The sequence below is a fragment of the Kryptolebias marmoratus genome, linkage group LG17 (assembly GCF_001649575.2).
Source record: "Kryptolebias marmoratus isolate JLee-2015 linkage group LG17, ASM164957v2, whole genome shotgun sequence".
Classification (NCBI taxonomy): Eukaryota; Metazoa; Chordata; class Actinopteri; order Cyprinodontiformes; family Rivulidae; genus Kryptolebias; species Kryptolebias marmoratus.
The window spans coordinates 8282950-8304761 of record NC_051446.1 but is presented as its reverse complement, the minus strand read 5'-3'; the positions used below and the strand labels follow the sequence as shown (position 1 = coordinate 8304761).

Sequence of the window (21812 nt, the reverse complement as noted above, 5' to 3'; positions counted from 1 at the left end):
GATTGCTCTGATAGGAATACCTGGATTACCTCTTCCTGTTGGCAAACACTCCATTTAAGAGGAAAACTCCTTTCTTTGCTGCTTGTCATCAGTTCTACCTTGGTCATAGTGTGGCTGACTGAAAAGAAATGTGCCCACTTACGTACACCTGTTGAAGATTGTTACAAGTACCTGCCGCAATTTTGTATTCATCTTGATTTTGATGAAGACACCGTGTAAAAACTCAATGAGCTCCAGGTCTTCTTTTTACTGTAAACTGTGATGTACAGAGATGATTTACAAGACTTTACCTACAAGGACACGTTCTTAGGCTCCACTTGTCTATGTTTCTTTGCACTTGTTTCTTAAAAGCCCACAAAATGTGAATGTAGTGCTCAAACCAGCCATAATTATGAGGTTTATGAAAGCAGATACACAACACAAAAAGCCCACTACACCGTGCTGCATGTTTAGAAAAATATGGATCTTTTATTTGATCTACTTGACAAGCCTTATAATCCATATCCAAGAACTCTCTTGATGGTTTTGGAACACAGTCTACATCCAGATATGAACAGTTGTATATCTGTCGTCAGTTACACATTCATCCGCTTTTCATCCAAACAGTTTGGCGATGACACACACAATAAATATCCCATCAGATACTCGGTTAAGTGGGTTTCTATTCTGAACTCACAAAACAGTGATGATTCATAGTTAAGAATCTATTGAAAACAGACAGTCTAATACAAAGTCCATTGGGTACAGATTTGTCCATTATACTGCTTCTAGGATAGCTTATTTACAGGTGTCTACTGGAAGCAAAAGTAAAAAAAAAATATAAAAACAAATTTGCCATTTTTTTCCTAAATAAAACAAGCTAGCCATCACTATTCAAACTCCAAGAGAAAAAAAACAAACAAACAATATTTTGTATTGATTGTGCTTTGTAACCCACAAAACCAGTTGTTACTGTAGAACTGGAACATCTGATAACATCCGTTTCAGTTTGTCTCTTTGAGATTCTAGAGCTATGAGTAAGACGGGGCATACAAATGCTTCCTTTTTTTATTACTTTATTTATATATTTATAAAGTCATTACAGGCTCACTTTAGTTCATCACCTGCGGTGGTGTTGTGTTACACAACAGCAGAAGTCATGGAGGAATCAGTTCTTGTGTTTGACCATGCAGAGCCCTTTAAGATTTGCCAGAAAAGGTCACAGAATACATTTGTGGGACAAAACGGAACTGATGAAGGCTTTAAGACGGCAAAATCAGAGTTTCCCTTCAAAAACAGACACAAAACCGGGTTGTAGCCTGTAAACGAGGATTATCAAGACACTGGGAAGTTTATGAGGCAAGTTAGCTGACTAATACTAATCCTCTCTATTCCACAACCCTCTCTGGCTTCTGGTCTTGCTGGGCCCGTGTATGTGGTGTACAGTGGAGTTTCTTTTCCGGTCTCTCAGTTAGATAGAGAATGATGTTGGTCCTGGAATCTTTGACTTTCAAAAGCTTCAGTCAAAGTAAATGAAATTACTACCATCCTGCTGTACAAGGTGGTCAGTGTACCCACGTTCAATAGTCAACACCCCCACCACCCCCACACCTCCCCCCACACCTAGCTCGAGGCAGTGCCCCTCCCGGAGCAGTTCAGCCTGCCGTTACACAGTCACTTCAGTCTTGCTACCTGTGCGGTAGTGCTGTGGCTGCTGCTGCTGCTGCTGGTGGTGCTGTGGGATGTAGTGGAGCTGTTCCACAGTGTGAGTCCGTCTGGAGGCAAACGCCTGTCTTTTAGTAGTTGTGTGGTTCATGGCTAAAGTATTGGAATGCACGGATACTCCTGCCCCCGGTGCCCCGCCGCTGGCGCCCCCACCACCGCCACCATTGTTCGACGCACTGGGATGGGAGTGCATTTTCGTCATCTTGTAGCGATCCATGAGGGGAGTGGTTGGTGTGAACACGTCTGTGTGTGAGATGGCGCGCGACATTGACATGTCACTCCCGCGGAAGCCACCAGAAACGCTGCTGACCATGCCACGCTTCAGTGACATCATCAGCTTCTCTGGCGAGAGCAGCGGGTCCTGGGACAGGAGTCGGTCCTGCGAGTACAGACGATCTTGTGAGTAGAGACGTTCTTGAGAGTAATGGCGATCCTTTGAATACAGGTGTTCTTGCGACAAGAGCCGGTCCTTCGAGTACATGCGGTCCTTGGTGTACAGGCGGTCTTGGGAGGTGTGGCGGTCCTGTGGTAGAAGACGCTCCTGGGACCGAAGGCGTTCGGCAGACAGGAGTTGTTCGTCTGAGAGGATCCTTCCTCCGTAGGGGGACATACCCTCAGAAGACATGTTGTAGTCTTGGTGCGGGCCACTTTGTGGGACCAGCACACGATCTTGGGACATTGCCCTTTGGACACGCCGGGGTCGCTGCCTTTGCTGAGACTGCTGCTGTGACGACTGTGACTGGGGAGGGGCCTGGGAGATGGAGGCCTGTGGAGGCTGGCTCTGGAGTTGCTGCTGCTGTTGATCCCGATGCTGATGAGCAAAAGACAAATGAGGTGAGTTTTTACGACTAAAAAGTTGATTACAAGTGAGTAAGTAATCACGTAAAAAATATGCCTTACCTTTAAGCACATTCAGATCTGAGGATTCCGAGCTAAAGGTAGTATCTCACTGGGCTGTGAATGTTAAACACTAATTGGGAAAGAGCATTCATGAGGGAGTCATCAAAATGTCTCAAAACACTCACAGAGGTTCTCAATTTATTTACAGTGGTTGCAAAGGCTTGCAGTCATGTCACTGGAGCCTTCTCAGAGGACTGTCTCAAACCTTTTTCATTTTAGTTTCTCTATTTTCTTCAGCTCTAGAGCTGTTTTTTGACACCAGCACAGAAACTCTCCTCTCACAGAAAACAATCAAGATTACAGGCCCAAATGTCCATGTCTAAGCATGCCGATAATAAATCTTTAAAAACTGCCTGTTTCGATGTTAAACATGTACTTGAGCAAATTAAACCATTAATATGGGTCAGTTGCAAAGATGGGTATGAAGCGGGCCAAGGCAGGTATTATGTGGGTGAAGGTGGGCAATAAAATAATGTGCACAGCCAAAAACAGTTTTGCAAGCTGGACACACAAAAGTATTAGGCGATTTTCAGAATTTGAGTTGGGGGTTGTAATTGATTTTTCAGTGCACTGCTATGCAGACGTGAACAATTTTGCATCAATTCAAATATGACAAAAATCAATTGTTTAATGTTAATAACATCATGTCGAGGAACACAAAAGGCATAACTCTAAAGTGCAGAAATGCAGCACCCAGACCACCTATGGTGTACACACAACAGAGGGAGAATAAGGCTGATCAAGACATAATGGCAGCTGCTGTATTGAAAGCCAGTATTTGGAAGTGCTGTCTTTTCTAAAATTAAAGAGGAAATGGTGTAGACAACAGCCACACTTAATGCTAGTTGTGTTTATGTTTCTATCTTTTGAGCAAAATCAAAGTGGTGGAAAAAGTGACATGTGGTTATAATATGTGATGTATGGACATCCATTGCCACAGAATGTTATGTCACTATACTTAGTACCTTAACTTCTTTTTATGGTAATTCAATTCCCAAAATCTTGTTTGAATGAAAAAGGTTTTATGTGTCTTAGGGCAAAAATATTTCGTTTTTTTTTTTTTTTTTTTAAATGACTGAGAGATTTTATACTCAGGACTTTTTTTGAAGTGCAATTATGGATGCATCATGACACATCAGTAATTGTTTTATATTTGCATCACAGCCCTCTGAATTGTAATCAAAACAAATTATGGGGTTTCGAAAGATTCCCACCTCTACTTAAAATATGTCCACATGGTTCGCTGTTCACAAACACTCAGAATTTAGTGAGACTGAAATGGAAGTTTTGTGTATTTTCTCTATTTTCTCACAATTTTCAGTCTCCAACAGTCATAGCCCAGTGAGATACTATACCTCAAGACTTCTATTGAAGACTGAAAAGCCTTGTTCTGAAGCCTGCTCTCCTAAATTGAACACTTGTGCACCCACCTGTTCTTGACTCATTTTCAGAACATGCAGGGGAAGAGTGCCTCTTGCTGCCAGGTCGGGCAGGTGACGCTTACGGGAGTAGTAGTCGTCAACCTCTTTATCTGCTGCAGAGAGACACAGAATTGAAAAAGAGTAGAAAAAAAAGGGGGGTGAAGAGGAGGTCCATGATGTGAAAGAACAAGAAAACATGGGTAGGTATTTGAATGTGACAGTGGGGAGGGGGGAATCAGATCAAGTGGAAAACACTGCACACAAAGCGGAGAGAAGTGCCGGTGGAGCCATCTGGGTTTCACCTTTCCAAGTTCATGGAGGGGAATAGAAAATAGAGGCAAAGGGTCACATATTACATGCTTGGCACAAAACATCCACATATCTAGGCTTCATCTGTGATTCTACAGGCAAAACTGGCTGTGGGAGCAAACTTTTCAAAGGTCATGTGAAAAACAAACAAAAAACAACTAGACATGGAGGGAGACATTCATGGACACATGCTGAAAAGCTAATGTTGCGTAATCTGGTCATCCTTGAGAGCTGCCAGTGCTTTCACATCAATAAGTGGTTGCACTGTCCTCCTTCGTATGTGCTAACAGGAAGACATGCATTCAGAGGCAGACCGAGAAGACAGGAGAACACTTCCTGAGACAATAAGGTGGAAGAGGAAACGCACGATCAAAGTCATGCCACAGAACACAAACACATGCATAAAAGACTGCTCATTGAAAATGTAATCACACACATGGCGGCACACATTTATAAAACTTTACCAGACATCTTGTCAAAAAGTCTGTGAATCAAAGTCCGTGAATGTCGGAGGCGTGACATTGTTAACCAATGGACTGAATTAGAAGAGAACGCAAGTGGAAATAAATTACACAGAGCGCTCCACCTTGTTGAGAAAGTCCTAAACGACTTTTTGCGCGTGATCCTGTCTTTTTTAATAATGCTCATACCACCTGTCCATATTTCATTCATGCGACATCCCCTCCGGCAGGCCACGGGTGCTTGCTGCAAATCGATTCATTATGAGAGATAATAAAAACAAGATGTTCCTTTCTCGAGCATTATAGTCTGCATGATCTGGGCAGGGCAGCTCATCCACCGTGTTGCCAGCGAGTGAATGAATAACTCATCAAATATACTGTCCTGCACGGCAACAGTCTAAATGCTTTCTCTTCAGTTGGATAGCAATTTGCATTAATAAGCAGCAGCATTATTCTCTTTTATTATCTGAACAATGAAACCGTTGCTCTATCTTTCCTCTGGCACAATCCAACATGATCTATCAGTGTGCACACACTAGCTGAGCAACACAAAGAAGCAGCAGAGCCTTTTGGCTGTTTTCTGCAACAAATAATTTGCTTTGGAAGCAGAAAGAAAGTTAGTAAGACTGAAGGACACTGCCTGAGGATATTTGTGTTTCAACACACTCTCTCTGGTGGGTTTTCATTGTGACAACTGAATTAATTTAGTTTTAGTTTAATACAGAACAAAAACTGTTATCTTCATTCTTGCAAGCTTTCTTTGACTCGAAAGACAATAAATTACACCACATTTTGCAAATCCATTTCACTGCATGCAGTCATGGGGAAAAAACGTCCACCCTCTTTTAATTCCAAGGTTCTATGAATCAGGACATAATAAAAATGATCTGGACTTTCTCAGGTTCTAAAATTATTTAAATGGGATCTCAAGTGTACAAAAAATTCCACCATGTCATTGTTTATATATAAAAAAAAAACAACTTAAATGTGAAAAACCAAGTCCACTCTTGCTATTTCTACAGGATATAATAATTGCATTATCAGCCCAGGAGCAGCGGATCAAACAGTTTGAATAACTGATCAGCATCAGTGTGAGCACCTCAACAAATCTAGCTGTTTTGTCGGTTTGCTGCTCTGGAGCAGACAGATATTTGTTAACACATTGCCAAGATAGAAAGACATCAGCAATGAAGCAACTATTGCTGATCATCAGTCTGGGAAAGGTGAAAGGTCATTTCCAAGCAGTTTAGAGTCCAGCATTCTACAATAATCAACATTATCCACAAGTAAAAAACAGGATAATGGACAACCCTGCAAAATTCACCCCAAGGTCAGACTGTGCAATGCTCAGAGATCACACAAGACCCAAAAGCTCCATCCCAGACTTTCCAGGCCTCAGTTAGCAGGTTAAGGTTTAAAGGTCACGACAAGACAATTAGAAAAAAGTGTAAACAAGTATATCTTTTTTGGACAATTTACCAGAAGATCTCTTTAAAATATCCAGCCATCTACTTTCTTTACCTGCTTTTTTCTTTTCAGGTTACAGGGAGCTGGTGCCTATCTCCAGCCTTTGTTTTCCTTTCATAAATTGTGGAATCTATTGTGTGTTTTTATACACTTGAGATTAGATTTGAATCATTTAAAAACCTGGTAAAGTTCTGATTTCTTTTCTCATGTCCTGATTTGTAAAACCCTAGATCTGAACGACAGCAACGTTTCTTTTTTCTACCACTGTATTTGTCCAAACATTGCCTGGCTGTTGCAATGTGGAGAAAACACCGACGGGATGAGTTGGAGATCGTCGTCGTTCACTCTGACTGCATGCCAGCAGTAAACTTGGCCAGTCATGATAAGATTACACAAGCCTTAAGAAATATTTGCGTTTCACTTACAGAAATATCATGAGATGAGACCTCATTACGCAGCAGAAATCCAGCGGAGCATCACTAAATCAATACCAAGCCAGGCAGGGTGCAACAAGCCACCTAATGCACTTACAAGGTTCAAGACAAATACTGGCTGCATTCATTAAGTGGAGACAAAGGAGGCAGGAATATCAATGACTCATAGGTTCTTTCACATGATTCGACTGGTTTTATGGCGGATCGGGGCTGAGTAATGGATACGTTGTGATTTTGATTCAAAGCTTTCTTGATCCACTCACATGTTTACTCAAATGGGAGCTGCTGAATTTTCAGGGAGACATGTATGAGTGCTTTTTGTCTGATATTCAAAGAACAGCAGGCAAATCATTTTCACAGCTGAAACACTTTGGCGCTCCTCAGTAAGCCCCAGTCAGGAGTCAGGGAAGCACACTTAATGCAGTATTTTTTTCATCATGCAGTGCACCGGGGCAGGGAGCCTACTCTTGCATTAGTGCAGTGAATTTGGACCTACTGAGTTTCTTCAGGGATGAGAACCGGTTGAGGTCGGCATTGACGGCCGCCTCGTAGGAGGGCGGCAGGTGTGACAGGCTCTGGAAGGAGCGTGAGAAAGACAGGTCGTAGGGCTCCGTCTGCGAGGTCAGGATGCCACTTATCCGATTGTTTTCTGGAGACACATACGTACATATACAGACACAGAAGAGGAAATAATGGGCAGGCTGGCTTCTCCTGCTCCCCCACTCCCTCAAAAGACACCTAGCAAGGATGAGACCCCGGGCAATAATCACAGACCACCTGCTGAAGTGGAGGGAAAACAAGAGTGAGCTGATGCTGGAGTTTTAGTTATACAAATATTACCTGGAGGCAGAGATGCTCTGAACACACTCATCAGTATGAAGTCATAATTCATGAAGGCTCTGTTTTTTTATTGAACTCAGTCAAACCAGGGAGGGTTTTACATTTATTCTTGTTTCAAGGCAAGAAGAAGTAATTTATGGCTGTGTGGACAGGCACCTAATACGGGTTTTCTCATTCCAGACTGGGAGGCTTGGTAACCTGACTACCAAAGTCTTTAGTGTGTGTCAAGGTTACCCTTAAGAATAGATTGAGACTTGGTCATTTGCTGCTCTCTTTGAGCTAATAAACAGCAGAGACTCTGCTTTGGAGAATTAAAAAAAAAAGTGTAGGAAGTAAACAGCCAAGTTCAATTTCAGCTTTCAGTAAGCTGAGCTAGATATGCAAAAATGTTGAGCAGCTTGTGTAATTGAATTGTGGCCAGCACAGCCAAACAGTGAGGCCCAGATTTACTAAGACTGCACAGCACCTGTTTTTTACTCCACCTTTTTGTGCATCATTTGCCCGTGCTATCTGCCTTGCGTCAGAATCCTAGTCACGAAACAAATAGCTCTAATTCCATGCTTGTGCAAACACACCCATCAAGTTCAGAATTTGTGAGCAACTTGCACTCTCAGATCCCAGTTCTCTTCACTGCACAATCTAAATATGACCATCTGCCACAAAGGAAGTGGGCGCAAAAGTGACAAAGAGAAAAGCAGATGGAGCACAGAATCACTTCTTATAACTGCGTGAACAACATCTCTCTGAAGGAGGAAAGAATTGTGTTCAGGATGGCATTTCTAAATACACAAGTCATATTTTGGACTTTCTTCCCCATCTTCTTATTTTCACTTAATAAATTTAAAATGGGATTGGAGGGTTAGGAATCTCCATGCCCTCAGTGTGGTTGCAAATTAGGATGGATGAGGACAAGGGCCCCAGTGATAGTTATCCTGTTAAATAATTAATTAGTTTTTTGTTTGGTCACCTCTGAAAGTGAAGCTCTATCTGTTGAAATGCTTTATAAAAATAAGCCTTTTTATTTCAAATATAAAACCCCAACCCTGAGATTTAATGCCCTTTTTGGGCAATTTATTTATAGATGCAACAATATCTAACACTCATCACTCAAACAGAGGATGAATCATACCTTCTCACATTCCTGCCCTCTTTCCAATGCAGCAGATTGCTCCTTTTTCTATGTTGTTTCTCCTGAGAAAGCTGCCTCAGATACAAATACCATCAGCTCTCAGGAGATAAGAAATATTTCATACTAAATGCATGTCACAAATAGCACTGGTCTTTGAGAATCAGATGCTTTGAGCCCTGGCACCTGTCTACATAGTAAATATGAGCAATAATCTTTTTTCAAAATACTGCATAAAACATCATTTAAATATCAACTAAACGAGTCAGAGCAGAGAGATGCTGTTTGGCTGGCAGCACAGTTTGAAGCACACACTTTCCTTTAAGAGACCTTTGAGAAGGATGATTTACAAAATTTTAATTTAAAGTTAAAGCTGTGCAGTCCTTTAGTGAATTTGAGCCTTTGTAGGTTGTTTATTTCAGAATTAAACTTTTGTTCATAAAACAGTGGCTTTAATCTTTTTATGCCCTGTTTCCACAATATTGAACTACACTAAAAAAGATATTCATAAAAATATAACTTTTCACAAAATAACATGTTTTATTCAGAGTTTCGACGCCATTTACGAAAAATGTGCTTCACAGTGGGAAATAAAACCCTTCTATTTCTTTAAATTATTGACTCACTCCAAAGCTCCCATTGCTGGTTGGTTGTTTGGACTCATTATATATTTTTTATTCCCTTAACAGTTTTGGTTGCTGGTTTCATAAGAATACAAGTCAACTTCTTTCTTACATCTTGCTTTTGAAGCTCTGTTACAAATCTCTGCTCTCAAGGAATGGTTGCAGATCTAAAACTCCAGCTTGCTGGTGGCAGTGCAGACATACACGTCACAGTGGAGATTTACTGTGGGAACGTCACAACAGGTGACGTGGTAGTTTGGCGTGAGGACACAGTGATCCAAGAGAAAAAGGAGGTGCAGAAAACAAGGCACAACACATGGAAGAACATCTGAGCGCTGGAAAGTGACCCTGTTGGTGACAATGCTGTGATGGCATCTGAGATTGGGCAGGGAGTGATGTCTGGACTAGCTATTGTTGAATCAACGGAATATGATTCCAGGAAGACGCACAGAGTTGGGTGGAGGAGATGACCGAAGGACCGCAGTCCTCTTTTATTCTCACTCGACTCTGTCTTTTCTTCACACACATGCACACAAACACCCGGAGTCTGTCCCATTCACCTCCTTCTTCCTCACTCCGTCAGTCTTATCTATCCTACCATGCTGCCACCCACTTTTTGCCTTTTCTTGCTTCTTTCTTGTCCATTCAGTATTCCCTTTTCTCTCATTTTCTTTCTCGCTTCTGCTCTATCTTGCTTCCCTTGTGAGCCCTGAGTCTATCACGCAGTGCAGAGCAGCAGCGTGGGTGCGGCTCTGGACGAGCCTCCAATGGACAGATACAAAAAGAAGGGCTTTACAAAATTTCTGCAAGAGGGAGAGCAGGAGGGGGAAGGTGTGAAGAGATGGAGATAAAAAGGGACAAAAAGGAGACTGATATACAAGAAGGAAATACAATTGGATGGAACAAAACAGAAGGTTTGAAAGAGTTGGCTGGGAGGGGGTGGCAGCAGAGTTGGGCGACTGCAGGAGGTCCTGGGAGCTGCAGAGATGGGGTTTAAAGCATGTGAATGATTTGTGAAGTGGACTGTCTGCAATCCTGCATCAATAAGGGGGAATCGATTCACTGTGACATGCTGTTAGAGTTTCAATAGCAGACACATTTCACTCAGTCATGACAGACATCAACCACACAGACCTGGCTCAAATAGTCACAGAGTTCAAGATTTAACATCATGTTTACACCATAAACCTGGAGAGGTTTTATTTCCTGTAAAATATTTTTATTGTCAACAAATCCAACAAAGAGACGAAAATCAAGTGTGACCAACGAGTGCTTTCTGTTCAAAACTTATCATGGCTCAACTTATAATGTCATTAGATTCTACAGTTCAGTCACACAAAAACACATATGTGTTCAATTTAAAGTCTCTGACCTGAAATCTTTAAACAGATAGCCTAGTCGACTTTGAAGTGATGTTCTGGCTAATAGTTATCAATAGCTAGTATCTTATCAGCTGCAACAGCAGTCATAGATCACTGAGTATAAAGAAAAAGGTAAAAGTCTTTGTTTAGCCAATGGCTAGCCAAACAAGTGCCTTTTTCTGTTATGTTTCAGGCTTATAAAACGACTTTATCAGAAAAGAAATACTACTGTGAAATAACATCTCAACACCATCTACATATATATATATATATATATATATATGGTGTACTTTTCTTTAGCACACATACATTTGTGCAGTAACATAAATGCTATAAAAATGATAAAAATCCACTTTGGTCTTGGTCTTATTAGCCTATTTTCTGTTTTGGAGGAATTTATTTTAAAAGCCAGTCCATAGCCAGGACAGAATCTGTTGTTGGTTTTGTTGACAATTATATATATATATATATATATATATATATATATATATATATATATATATATATGACAAATCATGCTTTACCATGTCAACTTTATTTTCCATTATCAATTGTATACAATCTTAAATTTTAATTGGATCAACATAATTTTAAATCTTGTTTGAATTATGTCGCAAAACCTAAATGTTTCTCATCAAAGCAGCTTTATCAATTATCCAAAAAGCTTTCAGTTCTACTTAAATCAGGTCTGAAAAGAGAAAAGTTTAAGTGGAAGAAAGGAAGAAAGAGATGTAAGGGTTGGTTTGTGGGGTATACAAATCTGGGCTAGAATGAAATGAATAAGCACTTAGATTAAATCAAACATGTATGACTTACCACGTCTCAATGATCGGTGAGCTACCAAACCCAAATGAAAGAAACAATATTTCAGAAACATGTCGATGGAGAGAAAAAAAGAACACTCTGCACACAAACCTCCACATTCAGCATGTTCCGTGCAGAAAATCCCCCCCACAAACAATTATTCTCATGAAATCAGATTCTAATTCTGTACAAGTCTGTGTGCGACTGCACATTTTCTGCTTGTGATATGGAGCCGTATCTTCAGTAGCAGGGCGCTGAGAGGGCTGGAGCATTTGGTTTTATCTGGAAAATACACTGCGCACTGAAATTTGAAGGATTTCAGGCTGACTGTGATCAAAGGCCCGTGCTAGATATGTTGTTAAAATGGATTTTTCATGTTCTCCACAGATCTCCAGGCATTTGTTCCTAGTATGTGGCCTGCTTATCTGAGTGAGTGGGTCTACACCATATGGTCATTTATGTCCATAAAGAGAAGCCAGTCTGGCTGCAGTACTAGTGTATGGGTCATGAGTGACTGAAAGCCATTGTTTTATGTTTGTAGATGAAACGAATAGAAAACAAATGAACATCAGGGTGATTTGATAAACACAGACTGAAGGAAATACAGTCATGGGAAAAAGAAAGTTGAGCCAATTTCAATTCTTAGGTTTTACATATCAAGACATAAAAATGACTTTTTATTATTATCAGATTCTTGAATTATTTAAATCAGACCTCAAGTGTACAACAACACACACAACAGATTCCACCATGCCATTGTTTATTAAACAAAAAAAAATGGAAAAGTTCTGTCTGAAAAACTAAGTCTATCCCATGATTCAGCAGCTTTTAAATCCTCCTTGAGCAGTAGTAATGCTCAGTAGTGTTTTTCTGTATGACTTTATTATTTTTAGTCTCTCACGTGATTATGGAGGAATTTTGGTCCACTCTTCTATACAACGTTGCTTCAGTTCACCTTCAACACCTTGATTCTTTTTTTTTCAGATGTTCTGTTGTAGATTAGCTGCTGTGTTTGGGATCCTTGTTCTAAATCATCCCCTAGGAAGCACAGACCAGTGTATCTCTCGTGGTGGTCCTAAGTCTGGGTAAATTGTAATGGTTGTGTCAGGAAGGGCATCCGGCATAAAATACATTTGCCAAAACAAACACACGTGTTCATCCAAGCGACAACATACCGAATTGGTGCTGCTGACAAACAGGGTGCCAGCAGAAATTGTGCAACTGTTAGTTGAAAACCTCAAAGAGGGAAATGTGCCAGAAGAGAGCTGGAGAAGAGGAAAGGCAAGAGTGTAGGACTGAGGGTAGCAACTCTAAACGTAGGAACAATGACAGGCAAACGTAAGGAGCTGGCTGACATGATGCAGAGGAGAAAGGTAGAGTATAAGAGGTGTGTACAAGAGACAAAGTGGAAGTGCAGCAAGGCTTGCAGAATTATGGCAGGGTTTAAGCTGTTTTAGCATGTTGTGATTAGGAAGATAAACAGTGTAGGGATGGTCCTGAAGGAGGAGTCAGCAAGGAATGTAGTTGAGGTGAAAATAGTGTCAGATAGGGTGATGTGTCTGAAGGTAGAAGTAGAAGGTCTGATGTTCAATGTTGTCAGTGGTTCTGCTCCACAGGTTGGGTGTGATGAACTTTAACCTTTAACCTGCTAACTGAAGTCTGTGGAGTCTGAGATGGAACTCCGGTTTTGTGTCATTTCTCTGAGCACTGCACAGTCTGACCTCAGGGTAAATTTGCTGAAACATCAGGCAGATGTATTACTGAAAGAAGATCGATGATGACACACAGCAACTTTGCATTTAGTTTGAATAAATTTTACCGCATAAAGAATTGCTAAGTTGAGTTAATTCATCATGCTTTGAAAACAATATGAGGAAGACATCTATCACACATTTATTGTTTTGCGCTCCACATCAACACCATCTGAGTTCTGCTCCATGCCATTTTTGATTCCTCAATGCTTGCTTCATTTCTGAAAGTTAATATCTGTGCAGGATGTGGCTGGCTCCATAGGTTATTTTTGGATGGTCAAAAGCAGACTTGTCTTTGTGGAAATTTTGAGGAAAAGTTTTGAAAAAGTGTCTGTTGTTTTTCATACACATTGTCTTTTCATTTTAGCTTCAGTTTTGCTTAGTAAACAATGACATGTTGGAATCTGTTGAGTTTTTGTTCACTTGAGGTTAGATTTGAATAATTTTAGAACTCTGAAAAGATGGCATCATTATCATTATGTCCTGATATGTAAAACCATAGAATTAAAGATTGGTGGACTTCTTTTTTCCCAGTCACTGTACCTCATGGTAGACTCCATCCTGCCTCCTGACACAGCCGCTTCTCCCTCACATCTCTGACCCTTAGTCGGCCTCGGCTCCAGAACAATTCTGACCTGACAGCTGAGTGACATCAGTAATAAAACAGATTCACAGTGTTGCTCCTCCCAGGACAAAGTGATAACTTTTGGTTCCACTCAGTCTGTCAGCCACAGGATGTTCTAACCCAGACACAAGTTGATGCTCCTCACATTGAATTCCTTTTTAAGAACATAAATACGGGCACCAACTATGGTTTGATTCTGCTCACAGAAAAACAGTCCTCACCATGGGTTGTGACACTTTGATGATTCAATCTTTAACAAAACAGCCTCATTTTCAGTAACGGAATGGATTTGTAGTGGAGCAAATTTAAAGGAGGACCATGTCAATGGGTTTTCACACATCCATGAAAAAAACTGTATTCTGAGGAGGTTCAGAGCTAAACACTGAGCTGAGCTGTGAGTCCCTCTAGTGTTTCTTACCATTCTTAGGTGTGCGTGTGGGGCTACCTAAAGCCACATGGTTATAACTGTGCTGATGGGTACCTGCAATGACAAAAAGCAACGAAAGATCTGTTGAGTGTTTACAAGGAACATGCTGCGTCAGACCACACACAGAAAGCACAGCGTTACAGCGGATATTAAAGAGATAATTCACACAAAAAAGGCTAAAACAAGATGATTTTTCCAGTGTCATTCACAGGAAATGACTAAAATGAATTGTTTCATTTATAACAATTGCCCTCTCATGGGTAAACATTTCTTTAGTTGTTGGGAATGAGTGAAATATCCCTTTAATTTTCTCAAATTACCAATATGGGTATAAAAAGAAATAAAAAGGAAGACAGGTTTTGGGATGAATGGAGGCTGCTTTGACTTTAGGAAACATGTTTACATTGAACAGAATCTAGAAAGTTTAAAACAAAAACCCAGAGGAACATAAAGAAGAGGTGGTTTACAATATTTAGAACATTGCGTATCCTGGAACAGACAGAAACCTTTCATATTTACAAGTGAAGGTAAGTCAGGCACACTGACTATAAGAGTCATCATTAAAACAGATCATCTCTGTGCAGAGTGAATACAACAACCCGCCAGCAGATTCATGAAGCAGAAAAAACACGTTATTCATTTAAATAAATTGCACACACCAGAGTCAGTATTGTACTTCATCTCTGAGCATGAAAAACACATGTTGCACTAATAACAACTGCATAGAAAACAAAATTACACTGCTGAGACACAAAGGATTCTTTCCTAAGGATGCATCTCTTAAAATGTTGTTGTTGACCTATTCCAGCACAAGCAATAAATCAAAAAGAGAAATTATAAATAAATGTTCCTCATCCAGGTAGAATTTAACACACTGCTAATTAACATGATTTGATGGCATATGTGGGTGAGTTATGTCCTTCTTTATGGTTCTTTATTCCAGCAGCTGGACTTTAAAGTGAAGATAATAGTAAATAACTCTGTAGTAAAAATGCACAACTGGAAATCCAGTCAATTTTAGGCATTGTATGTGTTTGCCTTTTTTTAATTTTTAAATATTAGATAAAGGTTGATATACTGTATATATGTACTGATAATGCAATTACATGCACACACACCCACACACATGTACATGCTATATAACAACTGAATACAAAATGTAGGATCAAATTACATGAAATCCCTGTTTATTCTGTTTCACTATAAATTTGTGTAAAAATCCTGTGTTCAATTAGTATTTACAGTAATAAAACATTATATTATAATAGATATTACAATACTATGTTACAAAAATCCTTCCAACCATTTGCTGTCTCTATTCACACATGCACACAAACATACACACTTAGGGCCAATTTGGAGTCTCCAGTTAACCTGACCTGCATGTTTTGTTCTGTGGATGGAAACCAGAGTACCCAGAGAGACATAAATGGGGAGGACATGGAAACTCCACACAAAAAGGCCCCAGCTGAGATTCCTGTTGTGAGACAACAGTGCTAACCAACTGCCTCACTATACAGCTGTGAAATTAATTATGGCTGGGTTTCAAAAGTAAAACCACCTTTTAAGACACTTTACATAGATATCCTGTAAATCTGAAATAACTGTAAATACATATTTGTTGTTTATGTGTCCATAAGAAAGCAAAATATTTGCCTTTCAACAAATCAATCTGTAATTATCAGAAATGTTTTTTTTTTCTTTTGGAGATTGTGTTTTAAATCTTTTTTTACTGGTTTTACAAATTTCATTCGGTATCTGAACCGTATATAAAGAAGTAAACTTAAATATCACCGCTGTCTGGCAAAATCTTGCTTTGGCTTTTTTTCTCTTTTTTTTGCTGTTTTTTTTTCACAATTTTCATTTTTTGCATTAATCAGTTCTAATGATTTACATCTGTTGCAGTTTATGAATCATTTTTTAAAGAAAGTCTCAAAACAATCTTACATGTTAAACTTTTAACTCAGTTTGTGTCAAACTAGACACTATAAAAGTGTTCCTTCTTATAGGCAGAGCCAGTGTGCATTGGCACTCTTTTCTTGACACAAAAATCAATACATCTACAAAGACAATGAGCTTCAATTATCTGTTCAATTATCTATCCATATACACAGACTAAATGTGAACTTTGACCACACAAAGGTTTCTCCCTTTTTTCTGAAAAGTTAAGCTTTCGGAGCTACAAGGTCTCTGCCCAGGAGTGACAGTTCAATGATTTATTACTAAATTTAAAATAGATGTGATTGAAAACATGGCAATGCATTTTATCTGTCTTTTCATGTAGGAAATATATATTTCATTAAAGAACTGTAAATTTCAAATTTAGTTACAATTACAGTTTTGTTAATTATATTTTAAAATAGAAACTTAAATTTTTTTGTCTATTTTTGAAATTTTAGGTGTTTATGTTTAAAACACCTGTACATTTACAGACTTTTTACGGTGGGGATTTAAAACTAACAATCTGCTTCTACGTAACAGCATTCAATTTTCTGAGCTGAAAGTTAACAGCTGTTTGAAAATGAACTAAAGTGAATTTTGTTACTGTTACAACACTCTCTGAGACTTGTTTACAGATAAATAATTAATACACTGGATCAAACTATGGACATTAACAGAAACTAAGTATTAAGACAACTAATCAGAACATTATTTAGAGTTCAGATGATGCATATTATACCACTGGGCGCATCAGGGTTTTTCTGAAAGAAAACCTAATGCAGTTACATAGACCACAAAAAAAAGACAAAAAGTGTAATGATGAAAACTTTGAGCAACTGTCTCTTAAAACACAACAGAGAATGGCTTCAGGGGAAACTAAAGCAGCACTATCAATCTCTAGAGATGAAAAAAATAAAATAAAATTCCAGACCAGTGAAAGACATTCAAAGTTATCAACTGAAAAACTAGTAAATTTGAACCAAAGGAGGTTGAGAACAACAATGCAACATGCTTCAAGATAAAGATGTTTAAACATAAAAGTACTACTGGGGCTGAAAGACCTAACAAATCTCCATTGTGACCTACATTCCTATTTTAGTAAAGAATAGTTGGGTATACAACACAAAATGGCACCATTATAACATCAAGCTTGATTAGTAAGCCTTGTTGTGCATGATACCTGCTCAGTCACAGTTCTTTAGTCTAGATAATATCTGGGGACTTTCTGTTATGCACCTTTTACACTGTATGATGCTCCCGCTACAAAGTAAAACTAACAGCAAGATCGTGGATGGTCTTTGCAACGTCTTGGTGAAATCTTCATGCATGTAATAAGAACATACTGGGCTCCTCATTACATATGATTGGTCTATTATGGTTTTGAGTATCCACATAGCTTCTGAAGCGAGGTTGTGATGGTTTATCCTCACTGTGGCAGAGCATCTATGACGTGGAGCATGCCAGCACTGATATGGCTTGTTTGTCAAAAAATCAGAAGCAAGACTGGGTAAGGTGACATCATGTCTAGGCTACACCCCATCATGCCCACACCACACTGGTAACACGACAAGTAAGTTAGTACAATGCTCTTGGGAACATAGCTGCTATCCTCTTTATATTCCACCACTGCTCTTACTACAACCAACAGGATACTGAACTATGCTTAACCATCCTCATTTGCCTTTTCGGATGCAAAGCAAGAAGCACTTGTTTTTATTATGGTCTGGCCTGAAAATGAGGCAATAAAAAATACAGATATGGTCAAAGTTCTGCAAAACACTCATATTTATATATATTTGTATGTGCAGACAAGACACCCATGGTGGTAGTGTTGCACTAGTGTGGTATAATAGACTATAGCATGCAACTGAATCATGTTATCTAAAAGAAGGTGGGTTGAGGCCCAGCCTGTGATACACTTGTAGGTGTACGTGGTAGGATTGCAATGGGAACAAGCCATGATTAAGATATAACAATGACATTGCAGGAGAGTCTCAAGGAGTCATAAAATAACAGAAAAAAATTATAAAATTAGTACTAAGAGCATAGTAGCATTGTAAATTCCTTCACACTAAAGCAGGTTTCACAAATCTGCCACTATTCAGTCCCGTTCTAAAAGGTTGTGTAGGTCGTGGAGAGAGTAGCAGGGTTGCCATCCAGTAGGAAGGGGGCCTTAGTCTCGGGGGTTATCCATATGGAGATCTTATGTTATCATGTTTGAATTGAGGGTCTTCAGTTATTTAACAAGCTGTAACACTGTTTTTTGTGTGTGTCACCATCTTGATAAGACCCCCCCCCCTCCACCCCCCCACCCACACACACACACACACACTGTGTCTGTGGATGGTAGGAGTGTGATGCAGTGGCTCAGTGCTCAGCTCTGTGGAGGTGCTTTAGTTGAAAGATGGGACCTTTACCGACCCCATTGTACTGAGAAAGTTGATGAATGACAGCTATTCTCTGCAGTGTGCAGGGATGTGTGCGTGTGTGTGTGAGTGTGAGGAGGAGGAGGCAGCGATGGATGGAGACTTCGCCGTAGTGTTGCCGTCGCGACACGTTCTTTTGCTGTCTGCCGCTGTGCCTGTTTAAAAATGCATTAGAGCCAACTGGTGAAACATCCATTTACATCTGTCACAGACGTGAAGGAGGAGAGCGAGGCCCAACGCTCTCACATCAGAGCTTTCCATATTTGCTCAAGCTATGAAGATAGATGGGATGTGTCTCCTCTGTGGTCCTCCTTTCTCTTTATTCATATCTCCACTTAACACCGACTCTCACAGAAAATGTTACTCAAGGGTGGTAAATCCACAGACACTTTCTGCTGAACATATTCAATGAAGCTCATAAATGTTTGTCTGTTTAGTGACTGTCTGTGTTGTGAGAAGAGGAATCTAACCTGCAGCCGGGTGCTGGGGAGCTACATGTCTGTTGTTGTACAGTAAATAAAGTAACCAATCAGATCTTCTATGAGATTATAAACCATTGCTCATTTGTAGGCCTTTTTTTTCCTGTTTTGCCTTTTTTTAAGGATACTTCAAAAATGGTATAAAATTAATGATTATAATATGATTAGAAAATTAAAAATTAGATAAATCATAAATGCTATTAATGCTATTTCCTTATACTTAAAAGTATACAGTAGCTCATTTCTGAACCCTGTTTATAGAATACAAGTGATACTAATAATTGTTAAAGCTGCAGCTGAAAGTTCTGTATGAACAGTGAACTATCAGGTATTCAGAGATGGTCCTGAGTGATTCTAATAATAAAAAACATCTTAAATGCAGTTATTTCTAGAAAAAATGAAAACAATTAATGGCCTGCTTGTTTATAATATGACAATGTATAGTATTTGTTTCTGTATTCTCTGTTCATTCACGGTTTGTTGAAATATATTTGTGAAGAGATATACAATAACCAGATTAACCAAAAATCTTTATTTTGGATGCAGTTTCTGGGCAGATTTTCCTCCATTTAGGGTATCGTATTTGTGTCAGGCTCTACAGACCATTAAAAGAAATGAGAGTATGAGTTTGAATTGATTAGATTGGAGTTGTAGTCAGTCGGCATTTTCTTTGTACTTTTTAACCGCACTAGGATTTTCTAGAACTACCACTGACTGATTTACTTAGGAGTACCTACTGCTGATCTTATTCCATAGAATTATTGTTCATTGCCTTTTTAAAATGACTGCTCAAAAAAAAGATAGATTTTGTTTAAAAAAAAATAAGGCCACTCTAACATTTGAACATTTGGATCTCTTCCACTTACTACCAGTTCAGTTAAAAACAGAATGATACAGTCGGCTCAGTTTGGTTTAGGAGGTTCTGCTGCTTTCAAAAGCAATGGAAGTATCCACATTCTCAGCACAAACTCAAGCTTGTTCCTGGTGCAGGTTGGACTCCACTAGGCCGCATGTCTCTGATCCTGTTTGTAGTGTTTGTGGACAGGATCTCAAGATGCAGGAGATGAGGGTGTCTGGTTTGAGAACTTCAGGGTCTCATCCCTGCTTTTTCCAAATGATGTGTTTCTGTTGGAGCCTTCAAACCATGACCTTCAGGATTTACTGGGATGGTTTGTAGCCGAATGATGTAGTTGTCAGGATGAGAGTCAGATTATCTAAGACTGATGCCATGGTTATGAACAAAAGTGGAACGCTACTTTTGGGTTTAGGGTGAGTTTTTGCCTTAAACTGAGGTGTTAAAGTATCCCATAGTCATGTACACAAGTAGGATCTAACTAGGAGAAGAGAAGGATCAACAGATCAGAGCTTCATCTGCGGTAATGAGGGCGTCGCTTCGGCTTGTTGTGGTGAAAAAGGAGCAGAAAGTAAAACTTTTAATTTACTGGTACGTCTATGTTTCAGCTCTCACCAATGGTCATGAGGTACGGATCATAACCAAAAGAACAAGATACTGGATACAAGCAGCTGAAATAAGCTTTCCCTGTAGGGTGGAGCTCAGCCTTAGAGATAAGGTGAGGAGCTCCGTCATACAAGGGAAGCTCTGACAAGAGGCTTCTTATTGAAAAGAGTCAGATGAGGTGGTACAAGCATCTGATTAGGAAACCTCCTGGACGTCTCCCTTTGGAGCTTTTCTGGGCATGTTCCATTGGGAGGAAACATTATTAAACATTAATTTCACAACTTAAGAGAGGTTTGTGACTTTAACTCAAACATACAGTGAGAGAGGTCTAACATGGACCATCATCACACAATTTTCTCAAATTCTCATCTCAGGCTGGTGTTTTCCACTCAAAGCCTAGTCTGAAGGGTCTGAAGAGAACTGCAAAGCTGCAAGAATATCTGAAAAAAGCAGAGGGCTGAAGCTCATTAAGAGCCTGGACATTGGGGTTCAGTGAGTCTACCATAGTCTGGGGACCAATTAAATGCATTTAAGGAACTGCGGCACAATTAGCGTCTCCAAACTCTCAGGCTGCTGCTTACACCCCACTGCTCTGTCCCCCCTCCCCTGGCCTTCTGAAGGTGAAGATGGATAACCTCTATATTACTTTGTGGCAACCCCAGTAACCTTTTCATGATGAAGGTGAGTGACAGTGAAGTGTGACACCTCCTGTATACACTGATATTCAATAGGTGTTGCCTTTATCTCCCGAAATTGAAATATTAAAATAGTTTCAAAGCCACCGTTGCTGTCTGATGGAATGATGATCATGTGTGACTGACAGGCCCTGCAGATCTCTGGGTTAAACACAGTTTAAACTGCTCTGTTGCTGCCAGTTTGTAAATGACACAGCTGAATGTTTTATTTTTTTTTTCTTTTCTTTTTGGATGTGTCAGTCAGATTTCATGGTTAAACTGTACACATCTATGATCAGTGGGCAGCAGAGACCGTTGTAGGGAGGTTCCTCTGATTGCAAGCATCTCCAACTGCACAAAAGGATTAATCATATTAAATTTCTCCTTCCTTACAGTTAGTGTTCTCTGGAGAATACCTCCTTGGCGAGTTTGCATAACAGCATCCAGATGGCGCGCAAGTGACTCAGTAATCTGACATTTGGTGTGGCATTTTGTTTCACATCACACTTCCAAGCATCACATCCACAGAAAGCACTCAGGGGAGTAGAGCCACGATGAGTTAACTGTAAAACACCTTGAA

At 39.7% G+C, this 21812-nt stretch overlaps 1 protein-coding gene across 9 annotated transcripts in view; it reads right to left on the bottom strand.

Annotated features, from left to right (window-relative positions):
* Positions 1 to 427: 427 nt before the first annotated feature.
* Positions 428 to 21812, bottom strand: part of LOC108235894 (protein shisa-6) — a 106828-nt gene continuing 85443 nt past the window's right edge. For 2 of the 9 annotated variants that reach the window (XM_017416214.3, XM_017416215.3), the window contains 3 exons: positions 14245 to 14307; positions 4035 to 4138; positions 429 to 2515 (listed from right to left, as the gene is read on the bottom strand). In XM_017416214.3, the coding sequence (XP_017271703.1) occupies positions 1646 to 2515; positions 4035 to 4138; positions 14245 to 14307 (1037 nt within the window). In that variant the 3' untranslated portion in view covers positions 429 to 1645. Of the gene's footprint in view, positions 2516 to 4034; positions 4139 to 7192; positions 7346 to 11462; positions 11484 to 14244; positions 14308 to 21812 lie in introns of all 9 variants that reach the window. The other 7 variants (XM_017416209.3, XM_017416211.3, XM_017416213.3 and 4 more) reach the window with 7 other exon arrangements.